Genomic DNA, 18,943 nt, shown 5'->3' with positions numbered 1-18,943 from the left:
TTTTTCCACGAATTTGATTTCGAGACCTCTCAGGTTTAGAATTTGAGGTCTCGAAATCAAACATCTGAAGCACACAATTTCGTGTGGCAAGGGTATTTTTTCTTTCATTATTATCTCACAACTTCGACGACCGATTGAGCTCAAATTTTCACAGGTTTGTTATTTTATGCATATGTTGAGAAGGCTAGTCTTTGACAATTACCAATAGTGTCCAGTGTCGTAAATCTGTGGACATTGTGTTTGTTGTCTACAAAAAGTACCCAAACCCCTTAAGGCGCTAAAGCAACATTATTCTAAACTCATAAATATAAACTGATACTCACACCAGATGGGAGCAGGTTAACTTCCTTGACGTACGTCTTGCCATACCGAAAGCGCTTGACGATTTTCATCTCACTGAATTTTTCCAGAGTTAAAAAAAGGGCCGGACCCAAGAACCAATACCAAAATCTCGGAGCGTGTAGGATGAGCAGAAATAAGAAGGCCATGTAACAGAACTTGTGAGTCCAGAAAAATATCTGTGGAAATATAAATATCAATCTAAATGATTCATAAATAAAGCAGACATGTTAGAGCATTATTAGGAAAGCAAATTTCAAATACTTTGGGCTTGTAAACAAAATCGGCAGCGGCCGATACCCCAAAACTCTCTTAGAAGGTCACAAGCAGTTAGCAGACCCAGAGGTAGTCCAGGAAACGATGGCTGGAAGACATCAAGCACTTCTGCGAAGAGGTTGACATACCATCTGTGGCAGCAGCAGGAAACCTAGCAAGGAACAGAGACCTATGGAGACTCATAGTTGTTGGAAAGCCATCTCCGGGACCTACCTCGGGAGGACGGCTATGATTGTGATGATGATGATGATGTTAGAGCCTGACGTCAGGCATCGTCACATTATAAGCCCAACTCGCTGAGTGGGGGAGAAACTGCATTCGGAACACCGTGAAGGAGAGAAGGGGGTTAATACTGGCTTCTTATAAATAGAGCTCAGGTCCGTCACAAAGGATAGTGTAGTTATATTGTTGGCAAACTAATTTTAAGTCAGCTTCTCACTTACCTCGAAGTGTCCAGACCGTCTGACGCACGAGAGCGAACCGACAATGAGGATAAGCAAGACCGAAACGAGGATCCAGCCCGTGATGAAGGCACTTCCCTCTAACCGACCGACTCGCAGACCAACTGGCATGAGGGATGGATTGGTGAATAGCAGTTCTACCGCCGTGAAGTTTTTATACGTTTCTAAAATCACTAAACACAGCCAAACAACAAAATTCATATGAATGCCTGGAATATAGGAATTGGTTGTTTTATGAAATGTTGTTATAAATCATCGTACCTTGACTCTATATAATTCCCGGGTCATAATAATTGACTCGGAATCCGGTCATAATTGACCCGGAATCCGGTCCCAACCTCACCCATTTCTGGAGTAAGGCAGACCCACAAACTGTTACAGAAATTTGGGTTTAAATTCGGAATTTGTCATTTCTGGATTTCTTTTTAAAAGATTCAAATCCACATCCTGATTGGTCAGACCCCGAGCTGGATCCGGAATTATGTGTACGTACACAGAAAGAGAGTGATATTCGTGTGGAGGCAATACGCTTCCCTAAATGTGACAATAAACTGTGCATTTGCTGTAATCACTGCATGTGTGTACGTTTTTCAGTAACCACAGAGGTAAACAATATTGTTTCGAGTATTGGAGTACTGGAGTTAAAGCCATTGGACCCTTTCGGTACAGAAAAAAAAAAAGTTCACAGATTTACAAATAATTTACAGGGTTTACAGAAGGTAATGGTGAAAGACTTCTCTTGAAATATTAGTCCATGAAATGCTTTACTTTTTGAGAAAACGGTAAAACAATATAAATTCTCGTTAACGAGAATTACGGAGTTGTTATATAAACACATGTCATGACACGGCGAAACGCGCGAAAACAGGAGTGGGTTTTCCCGTTATTTTCTCCCGACTCCGATGTCCGATTGAGCCTAAATTTCCACAGGATTGTTATTTTATATATAAGTTGTGAAACACGAAGTGTGGGACTTGGACAATACTGTTTACCGAAAGTGTATAATGGCTTTAACTTTGTCTCGTTTAATCAATTGTTTTTATAAGAACCACTTACGTGCGTTTCCAACGTGCCCAAAAGTATGCGTTATCCCAAGGATAAAACACGTGTAACCGACTATTTTATGGATAACAATGGTGTCGTCAAATGGTAGAAAATGATACAACCAGGTCGATCTTAAGAAACTCAGGGTCTTACGGAGCATAAAAACCACAACCACGGAGCAATTGAAGTTGAGCGCATTACCACAACCACGAGCTGCAGGGAAATAAGAGTGAACGTAAGATTACGAGAACAATTATCACTCATTGAGCTTGAAAAAGACACACGAGGGGTTGAATAAGAAAAGTAAGCCACCGAGAGTTTGCACTTGAGGTTTGTTTTTCTTTTTTGTCTTTATTCTGGGTTGTATTTTTTGACGGGGTGGGTTTTTTTTTCTTTCTTTTCATCCTTTCAAACAGTCGATTTAAATAATATAAAGCAAACGAAAAATTCGGAATTACGCTGGGCAAGCACCCAGTTCGAAGCTTCCCATATTACTCAGTCTTTGACCATTGTTCATTTAAGACTGTGTACATGTTCATTAACTTTAAATGGTGTTTGAAGCTTTGCATGGTGTGAAGGATAAGAAGTAGGGCCTAACTACAATACTAGATAATAAACTTGCGGGTGTATAATATCTGTTTTAATGGAATGTTAGCTCTGAAAAGAGCAGATGTGGTACCAACGTTTCGAATAGTATGCTTTGCTCGTTCTCATGAAGGCGAGCAGAGTATACTGTTCGAAACGTTAAAATAACTTCGGCTCTTTTCAGAGCCAACATTCCATCAAAAGAGATATTATATATGGTTGTACCCGCAAGTTTACTATTTAGCATTTATAGTTATTTCTTATTATTAACTGTGGATGGCTCGGGGAACATGAACAAGTTTTGAAATTTGCTAAAAGGTAAACTCACCAATGAGAAAACTCCAGTTAGAATCCGGAGTGAGTGAATATCTATACGCTGACGCCACGAAGAGGCCGATATTGACGATGGCTATTACGTGTATAATGGCAATCCGCTTGGCGTTATTCCTTATGTCGGAAGCTAATTTGGTCCTGATCCCAACTCGACCTTCGTGAAGTTTTTCAGTGTGTTTGGATTTAAACCAAGCGGATGCACTGTGAAAGAATATTGAACATAACAATTACATAACAATTAAAACTTATATGGCGCTATACCGTCAAAATCATAGCGCACTAGAAAGAAATTAACACGGACAAAAGTCTTTTGGAAATAGCGGATTGCAGATAGAGTAACAGATTCCCTCATGACAGCAGGAAGATTGTTCCAAATGATTAGCCCAGCTACACTGAAAGCTTTTTGACCTAGAACTTTGTTTGCCCGGGGAACATTCAAGCGAGCGATGTCAAGTGTGGACCGAAGCAATTGCGGAGGAGTGTAAATCACACTAGTGTAATGACAGTAAAGTGGAAATATAAACGAGGTGTATTTTTGTTCAAGCATTTAAAACAAGAAGAACAATTAAATTAAATTAAAATGGATTCGTTCTCTAATAATTGGTAGCCAATAAAGGTCCCAAAGCATATGATAATAAAATGTAACATCTAGGTGTTGTTGTCGGTTTCTTATTTACAAATAGGGACTTTTCGTTTTCGACGACGGATGGTTATGCGACGGTAAAGGTGACATTTGGCATCATCTGCGCATGCGTCGGCTTTGAGGACGGTCGTCCCTCAATTTCTACGACAGTACTTGGGATGAATCTTCGTTGTGCTGAAAACGACAACGTTTAGCTGAACAACCGTCGCAGAACCATCCGTCGTCGAAAACGAAAAGTCCCTATTGTAAGCTCTGAGAAATATGCTGCTGGAGTCGTAACTTCTCTGAAATAACATGATATTGTATTATTTGTATGGCACATGTTCCGACACCTCTGGGTTCCGACACCCCACCTACAATGTATGTTCATAATCGTCTTCCTGATCATTATAGCTAGCATGCATGCCAACCATAAACAAACTATGCCATGGATTTGTTTTCTCGAGACTTTTTCAAGTTTAGCTGGTCTATTGAACCCTTACCCTTACGTGGATCACAAGGGGGTGTCGGAACAGGAGTTTTGGAACAAGGAGTGGTCACTATTTGGATTACAACTCTCTTTCACCCTAATTGTTCGACACTTACCCCAGTGAGAAGTTTTCTATGAGGTCCGGGTAACGCCCCAAAGCAGTCAAGAACTCATCAAATGAGATGCTGTCGTTGTTGTCTTGGTCTGCACTTGTGAACAGTGTGTTTGTCAGATGATCTAGCTTGTTCTGACTTAGCTGTACCGAACTTTCATCCATTCCTGTCTTCACGAGACTCCTTAGCTCATCTTTGTCGATCTCACCATTGTCTTCAAGAAGGAAAATACAACGTGTCAAAGATATTGCTAGTAAAAACAGTCATACATAGTTGGAAATTGTTGAGGTGCTGCATAATTGTTGTTTTTTTCTTTTGAAAATGAAAGATGTCTCTTTGGAAAAAGCTACCGCTGCAAAGTTCTAATTTAAAAACGTGAAATCATTAAATTATGGGCCAATGTATGTTTTAATGCGGCACACCAGTTTGGCAAAATGGTATAGAAAACCTTTTTGGGGGGCCAATACTTTTTTTTAACGGCACACCATTTTGGCGAAATTTGTAGAAAACCTGTGTTGACTGTAACTGTGCAAAAAAGTATTTGGCCAAGCTTCTGCCAGCTGTGGGCATTATCTGGCCAGTAGCTGGCCATTTCTGGGCCAATAATAGTGGCATGCTATAATGACCCAATCCAAATAACTATAGAAGTTTCAGCATCGGACGAGCGTTAATGGGCCTGTACTTGGTGCTTAATGTCAACAGTACTGGGCCGATAAAATGCCAATGTGCAACGAGTATTGGGCTAACCCTCTGCCAGAAGGGGGCCATATCTGGCCAGATAACGGGCCGACTCTGGGCCAATAGTGACACTGTAATGGCCCAATACAGAAGTGGCAGATCGACCATAAACGTTATCGGGCCTGTACTACTGTGTGAGTTATGGAAACTAAATTGGGCCAATGTGCAAATGTAAATGAGCCAACCCTCAAACAGATATGGGTCAACGCAGCACTGAAGTACCAACACGATACTCGCCAGTATCGTGTGTTGTTAAAACGTAGCCCCGTCCCTAAAATTGGCAAGATCCTAAGTGGGTTCACGTCTGAAAAATATCTTTAGGGTATAAATAACAACTGTGGAAAGTTTCATGCTTTTACCACACAGTGCATTTTCCACATATGGGCCTTAGTTATAGTAGCTGGACTATATCAGTCCGTGGGCGTGTTTGCCAGGTTCTCTGGTTCACAACCATAATGACCATTTGATTCCAAGTTATAAAAAAGGTTACCAAGCTATTATTGTCTGTCATGCCCAGATTCGGCTCGAACAAAAATGGAAAATCTTAGTGTAAAGGCCTACACTTAGGAACCTCCACCAAAGGTACAGTGGTCATTCATTTCCATGAATAAATCCAAGGTTTGTTCACTTCTGAGCTTACTGAGCATTATAAAGTGAATTAAAAGGCAATTGACACTATTGGTAATTACTCAAAATAATTATTAGTATAAAACCTTACTTTGTATAACGAGTAATGGGAAGAGGTTGATAGTGTAAAACATTGTGCTAAACGGCTCTCTAGTAACGTAATTTTCGAAGAAGTAATATTCCACGAATTTGATTTCGAGACCTCAAAATTAGAATTTGAGGTCTCGAAATCAAGCATCTAAAAGCACACAACTTCGTGTGACAGGGGTGTTTTCTTTCATTATTATCTGGCAACTTCGACGACCAATTGAGCTCAAACTTTCACAGGTTTGTTATGAAATGCATACGTTGAGAAGACTGGTCTTTGACAATTACCAATAGTGTCCAGTGTCTTTAACACATGAATAGGCAACATAATGGTAAATCTGTTTGTCCTTGGTTAAAGATGGTTGCCCCAAGGAAAAACCCAAAAAAGGTTTTTCGAGACAATAGATGTTCATCCAGGGAAGGGCGTAGAAAACAAACTGGTGGCTGGGTTTACACAATCTAACGGGATTAGAGTTGCTTTTAGGAAGTCTGGTAATACTGAGAATATTGACAAGAGCAGAACTACACAATATGGCGGCTTGGTTAGCAATGAGGAGTGTGTACTACAATACCACCATATTGCAAGTTTGAGATTCGCTGGTTCAAGTGGGGTTTTATACCACTCATAGCTGCGCCATGTTTTTGTAAGAACTGTCTAGACCGCGCTCTCACATCCAGCTGGTTTTAAAAAACATAGATCGAAATGAAACGTTTTTCTGCAGAAGTAGTAGTGTAGCTGTAGCCAAAACATCAACTATTCTGGAATTTGTTTGTATCTTCCTAATTGTACGGAGACCTAGACATGATCCACTTCTGCGTCGATGATTGTTGCTCTCAGTTGTCGTTTTCTATGTGCGTCTGAAGTTACATCAAATACATGTACTGTATCCTCCTGTGCTAGACCAACATGTTATAATTATAACAAAGTATAACTATCCAAGCAGAGAGTGTATGGGTTATAATGGGTTTTTTTCCTGCTCCCTGCCCCCCCCCCTCCCTTCCACACCACTCCCAAATACACCACCTTTAGAAAATGTAAACAACTTACTGTCCAAGTCGTACACGTCGAAGAAAAATCTAATTTTGTCTTCTTTTGTTCCTTCGTTTAGAAGGAATAACCCATCCAGCATTTCACTTTTGGATATCGTGCCGCTTTTATCGTCATCGAACATGTCGAAGAAACGATCTGCAAAGAACTCCTACAGAACAAACAGGGGGTTAATTATTAACATCTGACATTAATTCGTTAAAAATACCTTTTGAAATTTGGACAATCTGACTAAACAAAACTGTTTAAACAAACTCATATTAATTGACAGGTTTCTCTTAAAGGCATTGAACACATTATTAATCGTCAAAGACCAGTCTTCTCACTTGGTGTATCTCATCATAATGCATGAAATAACAAGCCTGTGAAAATTTGAACTCAATCGGTCATCGAAGTTGCGAGAAAATAACGACAGAAAAACACCCTTTTTGGACGAATTTGTGTGCTTTCAGATATGAATAAAAGACTTCAAGAAGTCTTTGAACATTTTAGTGAGAAATTACCTCTTTCTCAAAAATTACGCTACTTCAGAGGGAGTCGTTTCCCACTAAGTTGTATACTATCAACAACTCTCCAATGCTCGTTACCAAGTCAGTTTTTAAGATACTTGTTTTGAGTAATTACCAAACGTGTACCTTCCCTTTAACAACATATCGTCGTAGTTTGTAATGACACATTTTTGTTTGATGAAAAGTGCACTCGATGTTATGTTGGTACAACATAAAAGTACACTTGAAGTGCCTGGATTAGTGAATATAATGGGAAAGTATAGCTTTGGTTTTTTGAACCAGTAGAACACCTGTTTTTTTTTTTTTTTTTTTTTTTTTTTAAACATATATCCACATTACTTCAAAGTGAAATGTTTCTCAAAATGCCTTTCACTATCGAAAACTGATGTAAGCTTTTTAAAACCAAAGACGCAAAAGAACATAGAACAGTTGTCTTGAAAGAGTATAGACCTTCATCAACGGTGTGGTCATCTCGATTTTACTCCATTCAAACTCACAGTAACCAAACTGAGGCTAGATGAAATAATAGTCTGGTGCCATGCGCAATGAATGTTTGAATTCATTAATGTTATTGGAAACAGTGAACAACACCAAGATGGTGACAGCGTGTTAAAGGTCTATAAGGGTTAACCCCGGTGTTTCTGGTCACACCAAGCATAGTTCACCAAGCACAGGATTTAGTGCTAAAGTGATAAAGTCCACTTATAAAGCATCCTTGATTTCATGACAAGAAATAATAATAACCTAACATGGGATGAGAGAAAAATCAAATGGTCCTCATTGGGATTTCAACCCAAGACCCTCTGACACTCCGGGCAGGTGCTCTACCAACTATGAGCTATGAGCCACAACGGTGTTACCTAAGAACAATATTTGTCTATTTCAGTGTTGCGTGGATGCGCAACTGGGAAAAGTAACAAACACAATATTTTGATTTGGTAATATCATTATCATTCTTACATTTCGTACTTGAAGAGCCTTCTTAAAGCTCTTTCTGTCTATGTCCAAATCTTGACCGGCAATTTCTTGGAATCGGGCTTCTGCCCACTGCAGCCACTCGGAGTCCGCGTCCTCGTAGTTTCTGAAGGAACGAAGAAGAAAAACTGAAGCATTCGCAAAATGTGCACAGCCGAAATCATAATGTACACTTGTTGTTACAAACACCAACTGAACAATTACTGGGTGACGGGTTATAGATCTTGTATTTAACCCGACAAGCCTTGTTTTCTTCATTGACAGACCATAGAGTAAGGACAGAGACACAGCAATTGTTAATTGATATAAAAAATAACATTGAGATGACTGATAGAGATGAGATTGAGATGACGGAAAGAAGAAGACAATTCGAAGTATTCGGACGGGTACACTGCCCCAATTATCTAATCTGTGCACTAACGTATCGTCTTACAAAGACACCAAATGAACAGCATGTAAATATTAATAATGCAAAGTTCTTATTAAGCGCGGTAGAAATGTACAATTTCCTCGTAGGGTGCCCTTTTACCAAGAAAAAAAAATGCCTTGGTGTCCCTGCCCTTTCAAAAATAAAGTGCCTGTGTATTGCTGGTTGGTTTCATTTTAACATCAGAACTCAAAGATGGAACTCCCACATGTAACTAAATATAATGGTCCCTAACTGTATAACGAATCGATATGCTAAGAGGCTGAGTTTAATCCCATGTCTTTCTAAACACTCGAATCAATAGTCTGAGACTGGAGCTTCTAATATATATATCTTTTTTTTCCAAGGCGCTTATAGAGGAAAATGTAAAAAAAAAAAAAAAAAAGTGGTGGTAACAACAAGCTACAGATTGGAGAACAGGTGTGTCTTGGAAACCCTTTTTGAAGGACAGAACAGTCTGAGTGTTTTTTGATGGGGACAGGCAGACCTTTCCTGAGGCGGAAGGCAGCTGTATAGAAAAAGGCTCCGAAGTGACGTCATGATTCTCAAAATGCTTTCGAAAGGTCCCGTACTTTTAACCGAATAATTTGTATTGGCATTAATATTTAAAAGCGATTACCACAACGTATAACTCCCCATTAAGAAAAACCTGGTTGATCAACTGTTTTTTTTAATACTTGGCCTGATGAGCTATTCGAGGGCGGGAACCTGGCATAACGAAACTATATAAACAAACTCGTTTTCTGTTCACCCCCTTAGTTTGACCACCGTGACATGACAGCTCTGTGGCGTTGTCTTTTTTAACAATGTATGTCGGTGTGATGCATGGCTCAAACATTGGAACTTTAATCCAAAAAACCAACACAACTCTGTGTATGCTTATCCACAATGACGCGGTTCAAAATGGGTGTATGGTACATGGAGGTAGGAAACTACCCCATGGTTTAAACAAACGAAATCAGCTTACGTTAAAGGCAATGGACACCTTTGGTAAATGTCAAAGACCAGTATTCTCACTTGGTGTATCCATGGAGGAAGAATCCCAGCATGTGCATAAAATAACAACTAACATTTGAAATCAATTGGTCGTCGAAGTCGAAGTCGCAAGAGAATCATGAAAGAAAACCACCATTGTTGCACAATAGTAAGCTTTCATGCAGATGCTCAGAAAATGTTTCAGGCCTGAAGTCTTTTAAACTAGATTCTAATTGAGTAAGGAGAAGGCCTATACCTCTTTCTCCAAACTTGTAAACTATCCAGGGAGCCGTTTATCACAATGTTTCATACTATCAACAGCTCCCCAATTAAGTTGTTAGGCTAACAATTATTTTGAGTAGTAACCAATAATGTCCACCAGTGCCTTTAATTAGACAAACACACATTAACCGATAACGTTGTTACAGTTATACGGACACCATGCGGACACTAACACTGTTAAAACTGTGTGAAAGGGTTGGTTGTATCATTGAATGTTCAAGGTTTTATGATTCTGTTCTTTCTTAAAAGTGACAGCTCGAATGCAAGTATTGTTCCTGCTGCACTTTGGCTGATCGATGTAGCTCGTTAATCAGCTATTGTGCAGTAAACTCTATTCCACAGCTCATACAGTTTGCTAAGCATGAAGATGGATTCCAGTTATTCATGTTAACACCATGAGACAGGTTGTATCAGCTAAATCAAAATAGCTTCGTCACTATGAAACTCATGCCATGTACTCTCTGCATTCAGTTAAAAATGACCAAGATACTCTCTGTTTTAAACTTTCTAAAATGATCGAGGTTCAATGTCATCAGACCTGTAATCACAAAAATGTGCTAAGCTCAGAAAATTTTTGCGAACAACTGGTGCTCTACTCAATGTTTGCTTAGCAACCAGCTAAGCATTTTTTCCTGCTTAAACCAGCTTTATAAAATTCGCCCCAGCATTGGTCACCTTTGCTTACCTCTTACGTCGGTGCAGTTGCCGACTTCTTCTCGATTTCTTTCTGAAAGACGTAGACATCGTTTGATATACTTTGTAGAGTTATAGTACAGAAAACACGCTAAGGTTGCTTTTCGATCGAAGAATATAAGACACAAATTCTAGAAAATGCACGGCGAGTTTATCCACTCAGAAGCTGTTAGTTATCCAAAGAATACTCAAAAACTGTTTCTGGTGTAGATTTGTTGATGTCACAGTATTGCATGATGGAGGTGTGTGTTTACCACTGTATTGCTTTACGAAATTAACACATACTAGTGGGGAGGACAACTCATTGTCCGGTGTGATTTTGTGCAAGGCTGCAGTGACAAGGGCAGTCGTTGATTGGGGGAATTGTACACGTGACGTTAATCCCCAATACCAACGTTTATGCAATGCAAACCTTTTCTAAGTCGATTATTTATATGCAGTGAATCATATTTTTGTACATTGTAATATATTTGTGAGGCCATAATAGATGTGTAACCTTGTTAAGTAATGTATTGTGCATTTTAAAGCATCAAGTTTTGCACCACGTGTTTGACTTCTTTTGATAATGGTAACAGTATTTTGTACGTGTTGACTGCCATGTATAGTGAAGTAATTTGATGAACGTTGGAGGGCACATCAGACTGCCACATTTGTATGAATTTAAACCAGCCCCCCCCCCCCCCCCCTCATACTGGAAAAATATGTATCCATCCGTTGCATTCAAAACATTCACAGTAGGTTTAAACCACAAAATAAAACATTGAATGGGAACACGACAAGAACAGAATGGAATTTAAAATGGTGACAGAGTCAATGGTAATAAATTTATTTGCACAATGGCAATTACCTTACCCAGAACTTAAACAAAACCAAGTGAGCGTTGAACGTAAACCACGTTCCTTGTATAGGACAATAATTGTTACAAACTTTTCTGGCAGTCCTAATTAGGACTATCTTTGTGAAATCGACCCCTGGATCCTTTATTATTATTATTAGGTGTTCGGGCCAACAGCCCGGAACACCTCTTATTTTTGTTCGGTTTTTTAGGTGTTCGGGCAAACAGCCCGGAACACCTGTTATTTTTGTTCGTTTTTTTTTCCTTTTTAGGTGTTCGGGTATTGAACCCGAACACCTCTTATTTTTGTTCGGTTTTTTAGGTGTTCGGGTATTGAACCCGAACACCTCTTATTTTTGCTCGTTTTTTTTAAATTCTTCTTCTTCTTCTTCTCAGCGTCCCTTGTCCGCTAACAAAAGCGCCTTTTCCAAATTTGTATGAACTTGAAACTTCACACATAGTTAGCGATTTATAAGGAGAAGAAACCGCGTGAGTTACGTCATGATGACGTCATCAATTCTTCAAAAAATCATAACTTTTGATCTACATGAGGGATTCTTACAATCGAAACATCATCGGAATCGTCATTGAAAACTCCGTAAACGCCCCACAGACATGACCCCATTTTGATGTTGTCTTCCGGCTCAAAAGAGAGGTTGGAAATTTCAAAATTCACGTCTAAAGAACAACGTAAATCCCCATTGGTATGTGCGTAAACATTGCACGTAGGCATACACACAACGTGTAGTGTATTAGCGGTGCAGCAGAGCACGCTCCAGTGATCATCTATTCTGCTTATTAGCGGCGATTGTCCGCTAAAAAAAAAACACTTCCCAAGCACATATAAAGTTGAAACTTCACACATAGTTAGATATGTATAAGGAGAAGAAACAGTTTGAGTTATGTCACGATGACGTCATCAATTCTTGAGTTATGAATTTTCAAAGTTTATTATTTAAAAAAATCATAACTTTTGATCTACATGATGGGTTGTTACAATCGACACATCATCGGAAAGTTCGTTAAAAACTCCGTAAATGCCTCGCAGACGTGATCCCATTTTGAGCTCTTCTTCTGGTTCAAAATCGAGTTCGAAAATTCACAATTTCTTGTATAAAGAACTACGAAATTTCCCCACTGGTTGTGCGTAACACTTGTGGCGTACACGTGTAGTGTATTAGGCATAATTTATTTGGTGGCATGCTGCCAAGTTTGTTGTACTCTGTGCCATAGCGTGATATGCATAAACCTATGCAGAACGCTGCGAAAACGATTTCATTTCAATCTTCAGCATCAAATTGTTCAAATGTTACCCTTCTAATGGCTTAGTGGTCAATGTGGAATTGAAGACGAAGTTTCGCTGAGATGGCCACCTACTTCAGTGATTCATGGGACTTTTAATTATGTGAGAAAACAACAGTACAAAATGACGAACATTGGTCATGATTTGGTTAAACACCGAGAAGAATAGAGACGTTACATCGATCGACCACTCCCCCCGGGTGAAGGGCGTTTTGGGCCCACGGAATTCACGTCAGTATTACGATATCTATTACTTCTTGAACTTAGCATAATCATCAATTGTTTTGATTATTTGTTAAAACAACTATCCAAGTTATTTTGAGTTAAATATTTTGAAGAAAAAAAATCTCTGGAATAACATAAGCCCTTTCAAACTTTCTCTAGTAGGAAAGGACGTTACGTAAACTAATCTATTTCTACCTCCATGCACAGACATGGATGTTACAATACAAAACATTCAAAGAAAACAGAATGGTTAAAGCATAAGGCCCAAGCAATTAGGAGTGGTCTTGCTAAAAAAAACTGCCGGATTAAACAAAACTTTAGTACAAACAAATCAATTAAACAATCCAGATTTTCATCTTCTTCTTCTCTTCGTCCCTTGTCCTCGAACAAAAGCACACTTCCCAAACTCGTATGAACTTGAAACTTCGCACATAGTTGGATATGCATTAGGAGTGGAATAATGTGTTAGTTAGGTCATGATGACGTCATCCATTCTTGAGTAATAAAAATTCAAATTATTATTTCAAAAAATCATTATTTTTGATCCACGTTTTTTTTTTTTACTTCTTTTTAAAAATATTATCAATAGAGCGCGAAAAAGCTTCATGAAGAATAGTCTTCGTTCAAGGCGGTTAAAAAATACATGCCCCTTACAGTATTTTCTTCAGTCGTCAGTCAATATTTCCTTAGTTCATATTTCCTAAACTACATAAGCTATTTTGACAATCTGTACATCATATGAAAGGGCTTTACGTACTTGACAGAAATGGATATGTTGGTGAACTTTCGTTGACCTTTTGACCTGTTTAAACGGGAAGTTACTGTGAAATGATTTGAAAGGGCGTGGTTGATTGTCTTTTAGGTCGAAACAAACATCCTTTGATGCTTTACCATCACACCATACAAGTCTGGCAAAGGTCTGGTTTAAAACAAATATTACCGATGACGTCACCAAACATACACTTTTACTAGATGACGTAATCATGTGGTTTTGACAGTTTTTGCAATTTGAATCATTTATTACAAATCTTGAGAACAAAGCAAGGTGTAATATTTGTTTTTTAATCCAGGCTTTTACTTCCGGAAACCGAACACCTTGAGTTTGTTCACAAACTCTCAATCTCTAGTTATTTTTGTTTTCTCTTGATGTGGAGTTATGCTACTCCGTTTATTCAACAACAATTATCAGCAACAGCATACATCAATACAACAAGCTCCAATACATACTGCTATTATATAACAGATTAAATGAGCTACGGGTTGTAATACATAGAAATTAAAATTGATAACATACAAACAAGAACAAGAGACATAAATATTAATATATACATTTTAGCGTGACCTAATCACGGTGATCGAGAAAAACAATGGGTAGAAATTATGTTAGACAATCAAGGTTAATAAAACAAAAATAAATAAACACAAAGGTCATAAAAAGGAACACGGTGACGGCCTTTGGTGAGAAAAGCAATTAGTAATCGAAATTGACATCATCATTAACAGTGAAACACAACGCATTATTTCTAGTGTAAATAGTTTCAAAAGATTCTGGGCTCAATCTGGTCTTTTCCATACGGAGAAAGTATTTCAAGGATTTTTTTAACTGAATGATGATGTCAATTTCTGCTGGTCTGGAATAACTGTTGAACACCTTTTTGCATCTTATATTCCAGATCAGTCTAAGCAGTTTAGCTACGACGATAGCCTGAACTGGTTCTAAATTATAACCAAGAATTCTATTAGAGTCATTCAAGTAATAGTGTTTGTTACCAGTATATTTTCTGAGCAGTCTTTCCACAAAGATCCAAGCCTCCCGCGCGTGGGTACAATAAATAAAGATATGTTCGTGAGTTTCATTGTTAATGTTACAAAGCGGGCATGTTAGTTCTTTCACGACACCTATTTTCAGCAAAACGTCTTTAGTTGGTAGAATTCTATGTCTAAGTTTGTACATAAACTGTTTGTCATCCGGATCCATTAACCCATTTTTCCAATTATTCATCCAAACTGAAGCCCAAGGTAAGTCTTGTCCTAGGTGAAAAATGTGTTTCCATTTAACTTGCACCTTGGGAGAAACAAATTTACACATTATGCAGTTCATATAATTAGACTTCACATTAGTTTCACAAATAGGAACAGTTTTGCTTTGATGATCACAAATGGCAAGCCAGTTACTTGTGTGCACTGCCGGGCCTTCTCTTTTCTCATTGATTAACGTATAATCTATGTGTTTTTCAATTCTCTTCAAAATTCTACCAGCATTAATATGTTTAATTTGACTTGCTCTGGCAATATCTTGAAAGGAAAATTATTATTATTAGTATTATTATTATTGGTTTATTAAAAAATGCAAACATCGCAGCCCGAGGGCTGAATTGAGTTTAAAAGATACACAACAAGAATATACATTATAAAAACATTTAAAAGGGAAGTGTTTACAGACAAATTGTGTACAAGATTATGTTCAATAATCTTTACGTGCTCTTCTAAGGAACCCCACTCAAAGAACATAGCAACTAATTAGAAAGTGCCATGATCGGGACTCGAACCCACGCCCTCTTAAATTATTAACCTCATAAAGCCATTGGACACTTTCGGTAAACAGTATTGTCCAAGTCCCACACTTCGTGTATCACAACTTATATATAAAAATAAAAACCTGTGAAAATAAAGGCTCAATCGGTCATCGGAGTGGGGAGAAACTTAACGGGAAAACCCACCCTTGTTTCCGCACGTTTCGCCGTGTCATGGCGTGTGTTTAAAATAAATCCTTAATTCTCGCAAACGAGAGTTTATATTGTTTAACCGTTTTCTCAAAAAGTAAAACATTTCATGGACTAGTATATCAAGAGAAGTCTTTCACCATTATCTCCTGTAAACCCTGTAAATTATTTGTAAATCTGTGAACTTTTATTTTTTTTCTGCACCGAAAAGGTCCAATGGCTTTAACCACGACACACCATAAGAGAACAATGAGTAATATAGAGGTTAATCATAACAGTGAGCTTAATGGTCTAGTCATAGAGTATTTACTTGTTGTTATCAGTAAATCAGTATGCAGGATTTTGACAAGTTGATCTTTGATAAGGGAATTATTTTTGGCTTAGTTTTAAATCACACGTTTCTTACTTTGGTACATTATTAGGGAAAATACCCCCATAGTCCTCAATGTTGACATCAACGTCTATTATAATCGATCCGGGAAACAAACATCAGAAGTTCTAAAATGTCTGCTTTAAAGGCACGTGGCACTATTGGTAATTGCTTAAAATAATTGTTAGCATATAAATTTACTTGGTGAAGAGCAATGGGGAGCTGTTGATAGTATAAAACGTTGTGAGAAACGGCTCCCTCTGAAGTAACGTAGTGTTTTAGAAAGAGGTAATTTCTCACTCAAGAAAACTTCAGGCTCTGGAGCCTTTTGATTCTCAGTATATTTACCAATATAAAGAGCAAGATCAGCAAAACCGGATATTAAAGACACTGTAAACCTTTGGTAATTGTCAAAGATAAGTATCCTCACTTGGTGCATCCCAAAATACATATAATAAGAAATCTGTGAAAATGTTGACTCAATTGATCATCGAAGTTGCAAACACCATTGTTGCACATGTCTGTGCTTTGAGATGCGTATTAAAAGGCTTCCGGCCTGAAGAATGGTAATATTTGAGTGAGAAGTTGGGGTGATGTGTTAGTCCACACGACGTATAGGAAAACTGTGCAATTTCGAAGCATATTAGTGCTTTCAGATGCCTTCTAAAAGGCTTCACAGCTGAAGTCTTTTATTATTTGAGTGAGAAATACTGAAAGAAAAAAAACATGCCTTTAAAGGGCTTCGGGCTTGAAGTTTTTGTAATATTTGAATTGAATCAGGGTCTACCTGTTTCTGTAAAAAAAAAAGAGTTAGGCCGTTTCTCGCAATGTTTTATACTATTACCAGGTCTCCATTGGTCGTTGCCAGTAAGGTTTTATGCTAACCATTATTTTGAGTAACAAGTGTTCGGTGCCTTTAACACTGGTCAATACATTTATGTGTCAGGCCTGTGGGATCCGGAGGGTTTAGAAAACGCTGTTAGAACTTTCACTTTCGTCACTGACAATTTTGGTAGTATAATACTTTCACACAAAAAAAGTCATCTTTGACACGCGTCACAAACAATTGATAGAACTCTGTCCCGTCTAAACCACTGGAATGTACAAGTTATCAGACAAGTTTAAAAAAACAGTCTTTATATTTATTAAAATATTGTTTCATTAAATTAAAGATATAAAGACACTGGACACTATTAGTAATTGCCAAAGACCAGTCTTTTCACTTGGTGTATCTCAACTCATGCATAAAATAACGAACCTGTGAACATTTGAGCTCAATTGGTCGTCGAGATTGGGAGATAATAATGAACGGAAAAAAAACAGCCTCGTCACACGAAGTTGTGTACATTTAGATGGTGGATTGCGAGACCAAAATTCTAAATCTGAGGTCTCGAAATCAAATTCGTGGAAAATTACTTCTTTCTCGAAAACTATGTCACTTCAGAGGGAGCCGTTTCTCACAATGTTTTATACTATCAACCTCTCCCATTAAAGTAAGGTTTTATGCCAATAATTATTTTGAGTAATTACAAATAGTGTCCACTGCCTTTAGACCCAAAATAATATATATACGTACAAAATTATATCCAGAGTATAAAAATAATTTTACTCATTCAAATATTTGTAAATTTTGTAATGTCGAGAAAAACACATTAATATTCCGTTTATTTAATATTTGAAAAAAATCAAATATTACTTAAATAGGTATTGATAAAATATATCCAAAACATGAAAACTATTTTAGTCATTCAAATCTCATGTCAATTGTAAAATGGCGAGAAAAACACATTTAAACATGTCTGGGATTAAGAAAAAGAGCCAAATATTACTAAAATTAGGTATTGTTCTTTATGTTCCTCACTGGAACCGATATAGAAAAAAAGAAACACTAAATGGCACATTGAAATCCATTACTTTACTTGTCAGAGAATAGTACATGTCATGCATGTAATCAATCAATTCTGTGAGAATCTTTATAACTAAACAATAAAGGGTAAACTGCATAAAGTTTCTATTTACACCAAATCTTAACCACACATTTCCAAGGTAGAGTAACCTATGCTTGCAAAACTGTTGCAATAGATAAGTTGCAATAGACTGTGCAAGTCTCGCGAGAAATTAAACTTCCGGGACCATTGTGGTCCCAACCTAATGGAGTTTTACGTTGGGGAGATTTTGTTCTGTCAATAATTTTAGTTTAACATAAGTTATGACTCTAAAAAGTGAATATGTTCTTGGGAATGTAAAAATAAGTGATTAAAAACAGAAAAGTAAAATCAATTCAACAAATTAACGAAGAAAACTAAAGAAAAAAACTTTACCTCCAGTTTCCGGTTTACTCTAAACAATTAAGAATATTACCCAATTGACGTTCCCATTATCGCTGAACCTATGTGATGATCGCACCAATTGGACGTGATTCACAAACGGGGTTTGTTAGAAAAACCATCCAGGTCGATGTCGAACAGCGATCCTCGTCCCGATAAATGTATAATATTTACGTTAATTTAAACAAAACAATTATTATGTTCACGAAATAAAATAATAATTATACAAAAAGTACGTTAAAAATAATAATCTTTAAGAATTTTTTAACAAATAACAATTTCAATACAATTTGGTTTTGTACAAAAATATACTTCTTTTCGAATTAAGTTCTCGTTTTCGCTACGTGCGAGACTTGCACAGTCTATAGACGCCATCTTTACGGGCAAATTGCATTTAAGCTTGCAGGCGCGTCAAGCGCTCAGTTTATTAACGCAACCACGCTGTTTACTAACCAATCAGGCAACGAGTTTTGTGAATCCTGCGCGTGCTGCACGCCGTTCTCGCGCAAAACACATGGCTATGTGTTCCAAATTGCC

At 37.7% G+C, this 18,943-nt stretch overlaps 1 protein-coding gene across 3 annotated transcripts in view; it reads right to left on the bottom strand.

Moving 5' to 3' along the window:
* Positions 1 to 18,490, bottom strand: part of LOC139937828 (NADPH oxidase 5-like) — a 56,441-nt gene extending 37,951 nt beyond the window's left edge. For 2 of the 3 annotated variants that reach the window (XM_071933152.1, XM_071933151.1), the window contains exons 1-8: positions 10,617 to 10,885; positions 8,233 to 8,353; positions 6,764 to 6,914; positions 4,267 to 4,477; positions 3,034 to 3,239; positions 2,133 to 2,333; positions 1,059 to 1,249; positions 324 to 518 (exon numbers count right to left, since the gene is read on the bottom strand). In XM_071933152.1, the coding sequence (XP_071789253.1) occupies positions 324 to 518; positions 1,059 to 1,249; positions 2,133 to 2,333; positions 3,034 to 3,239; positions 4,267 to 4,477; positions 6,764 to 6,914; positions 8,233 to 8,353; positions 10,617 to 10,675 (1,335 nt within the window). In that variant the 5' untranslated portion in view covers positions 10,676 to 10,885. Of the gene's footprint in view, positions 1 to 323; positions 519 to 1,058; positions 1,250 to 2,132; positions 2,334 to 3,033; positions 3,240 to 4,266; positions 4,478 to 6,763; positions 6,915 to 8,232; positions 8,354 to 10,616; positions 10,886 to 18,400 lie in introns of those variants that run through there. The other variant, XM_071933153.1, reaches the window with a different exon arrangement.
* Positions 18,491 to 18,943: the final 453 nt, after the last annotated feature.

Source organism: Asterias amurensis, chromosome 5, assembly GCF_032118995.1.
Source record: "Asterias amurensis chromosome 5, ASM3211899v1".
NCBI lineage: Eukaryota > Metazoa > Echinodermata > Asteroidea > Forcipulatida > Asteriidae > Asterias > Asterias amurensis.
This window is presented reverse-complemented; position numbering and strand designations above follow the sequence as displayed.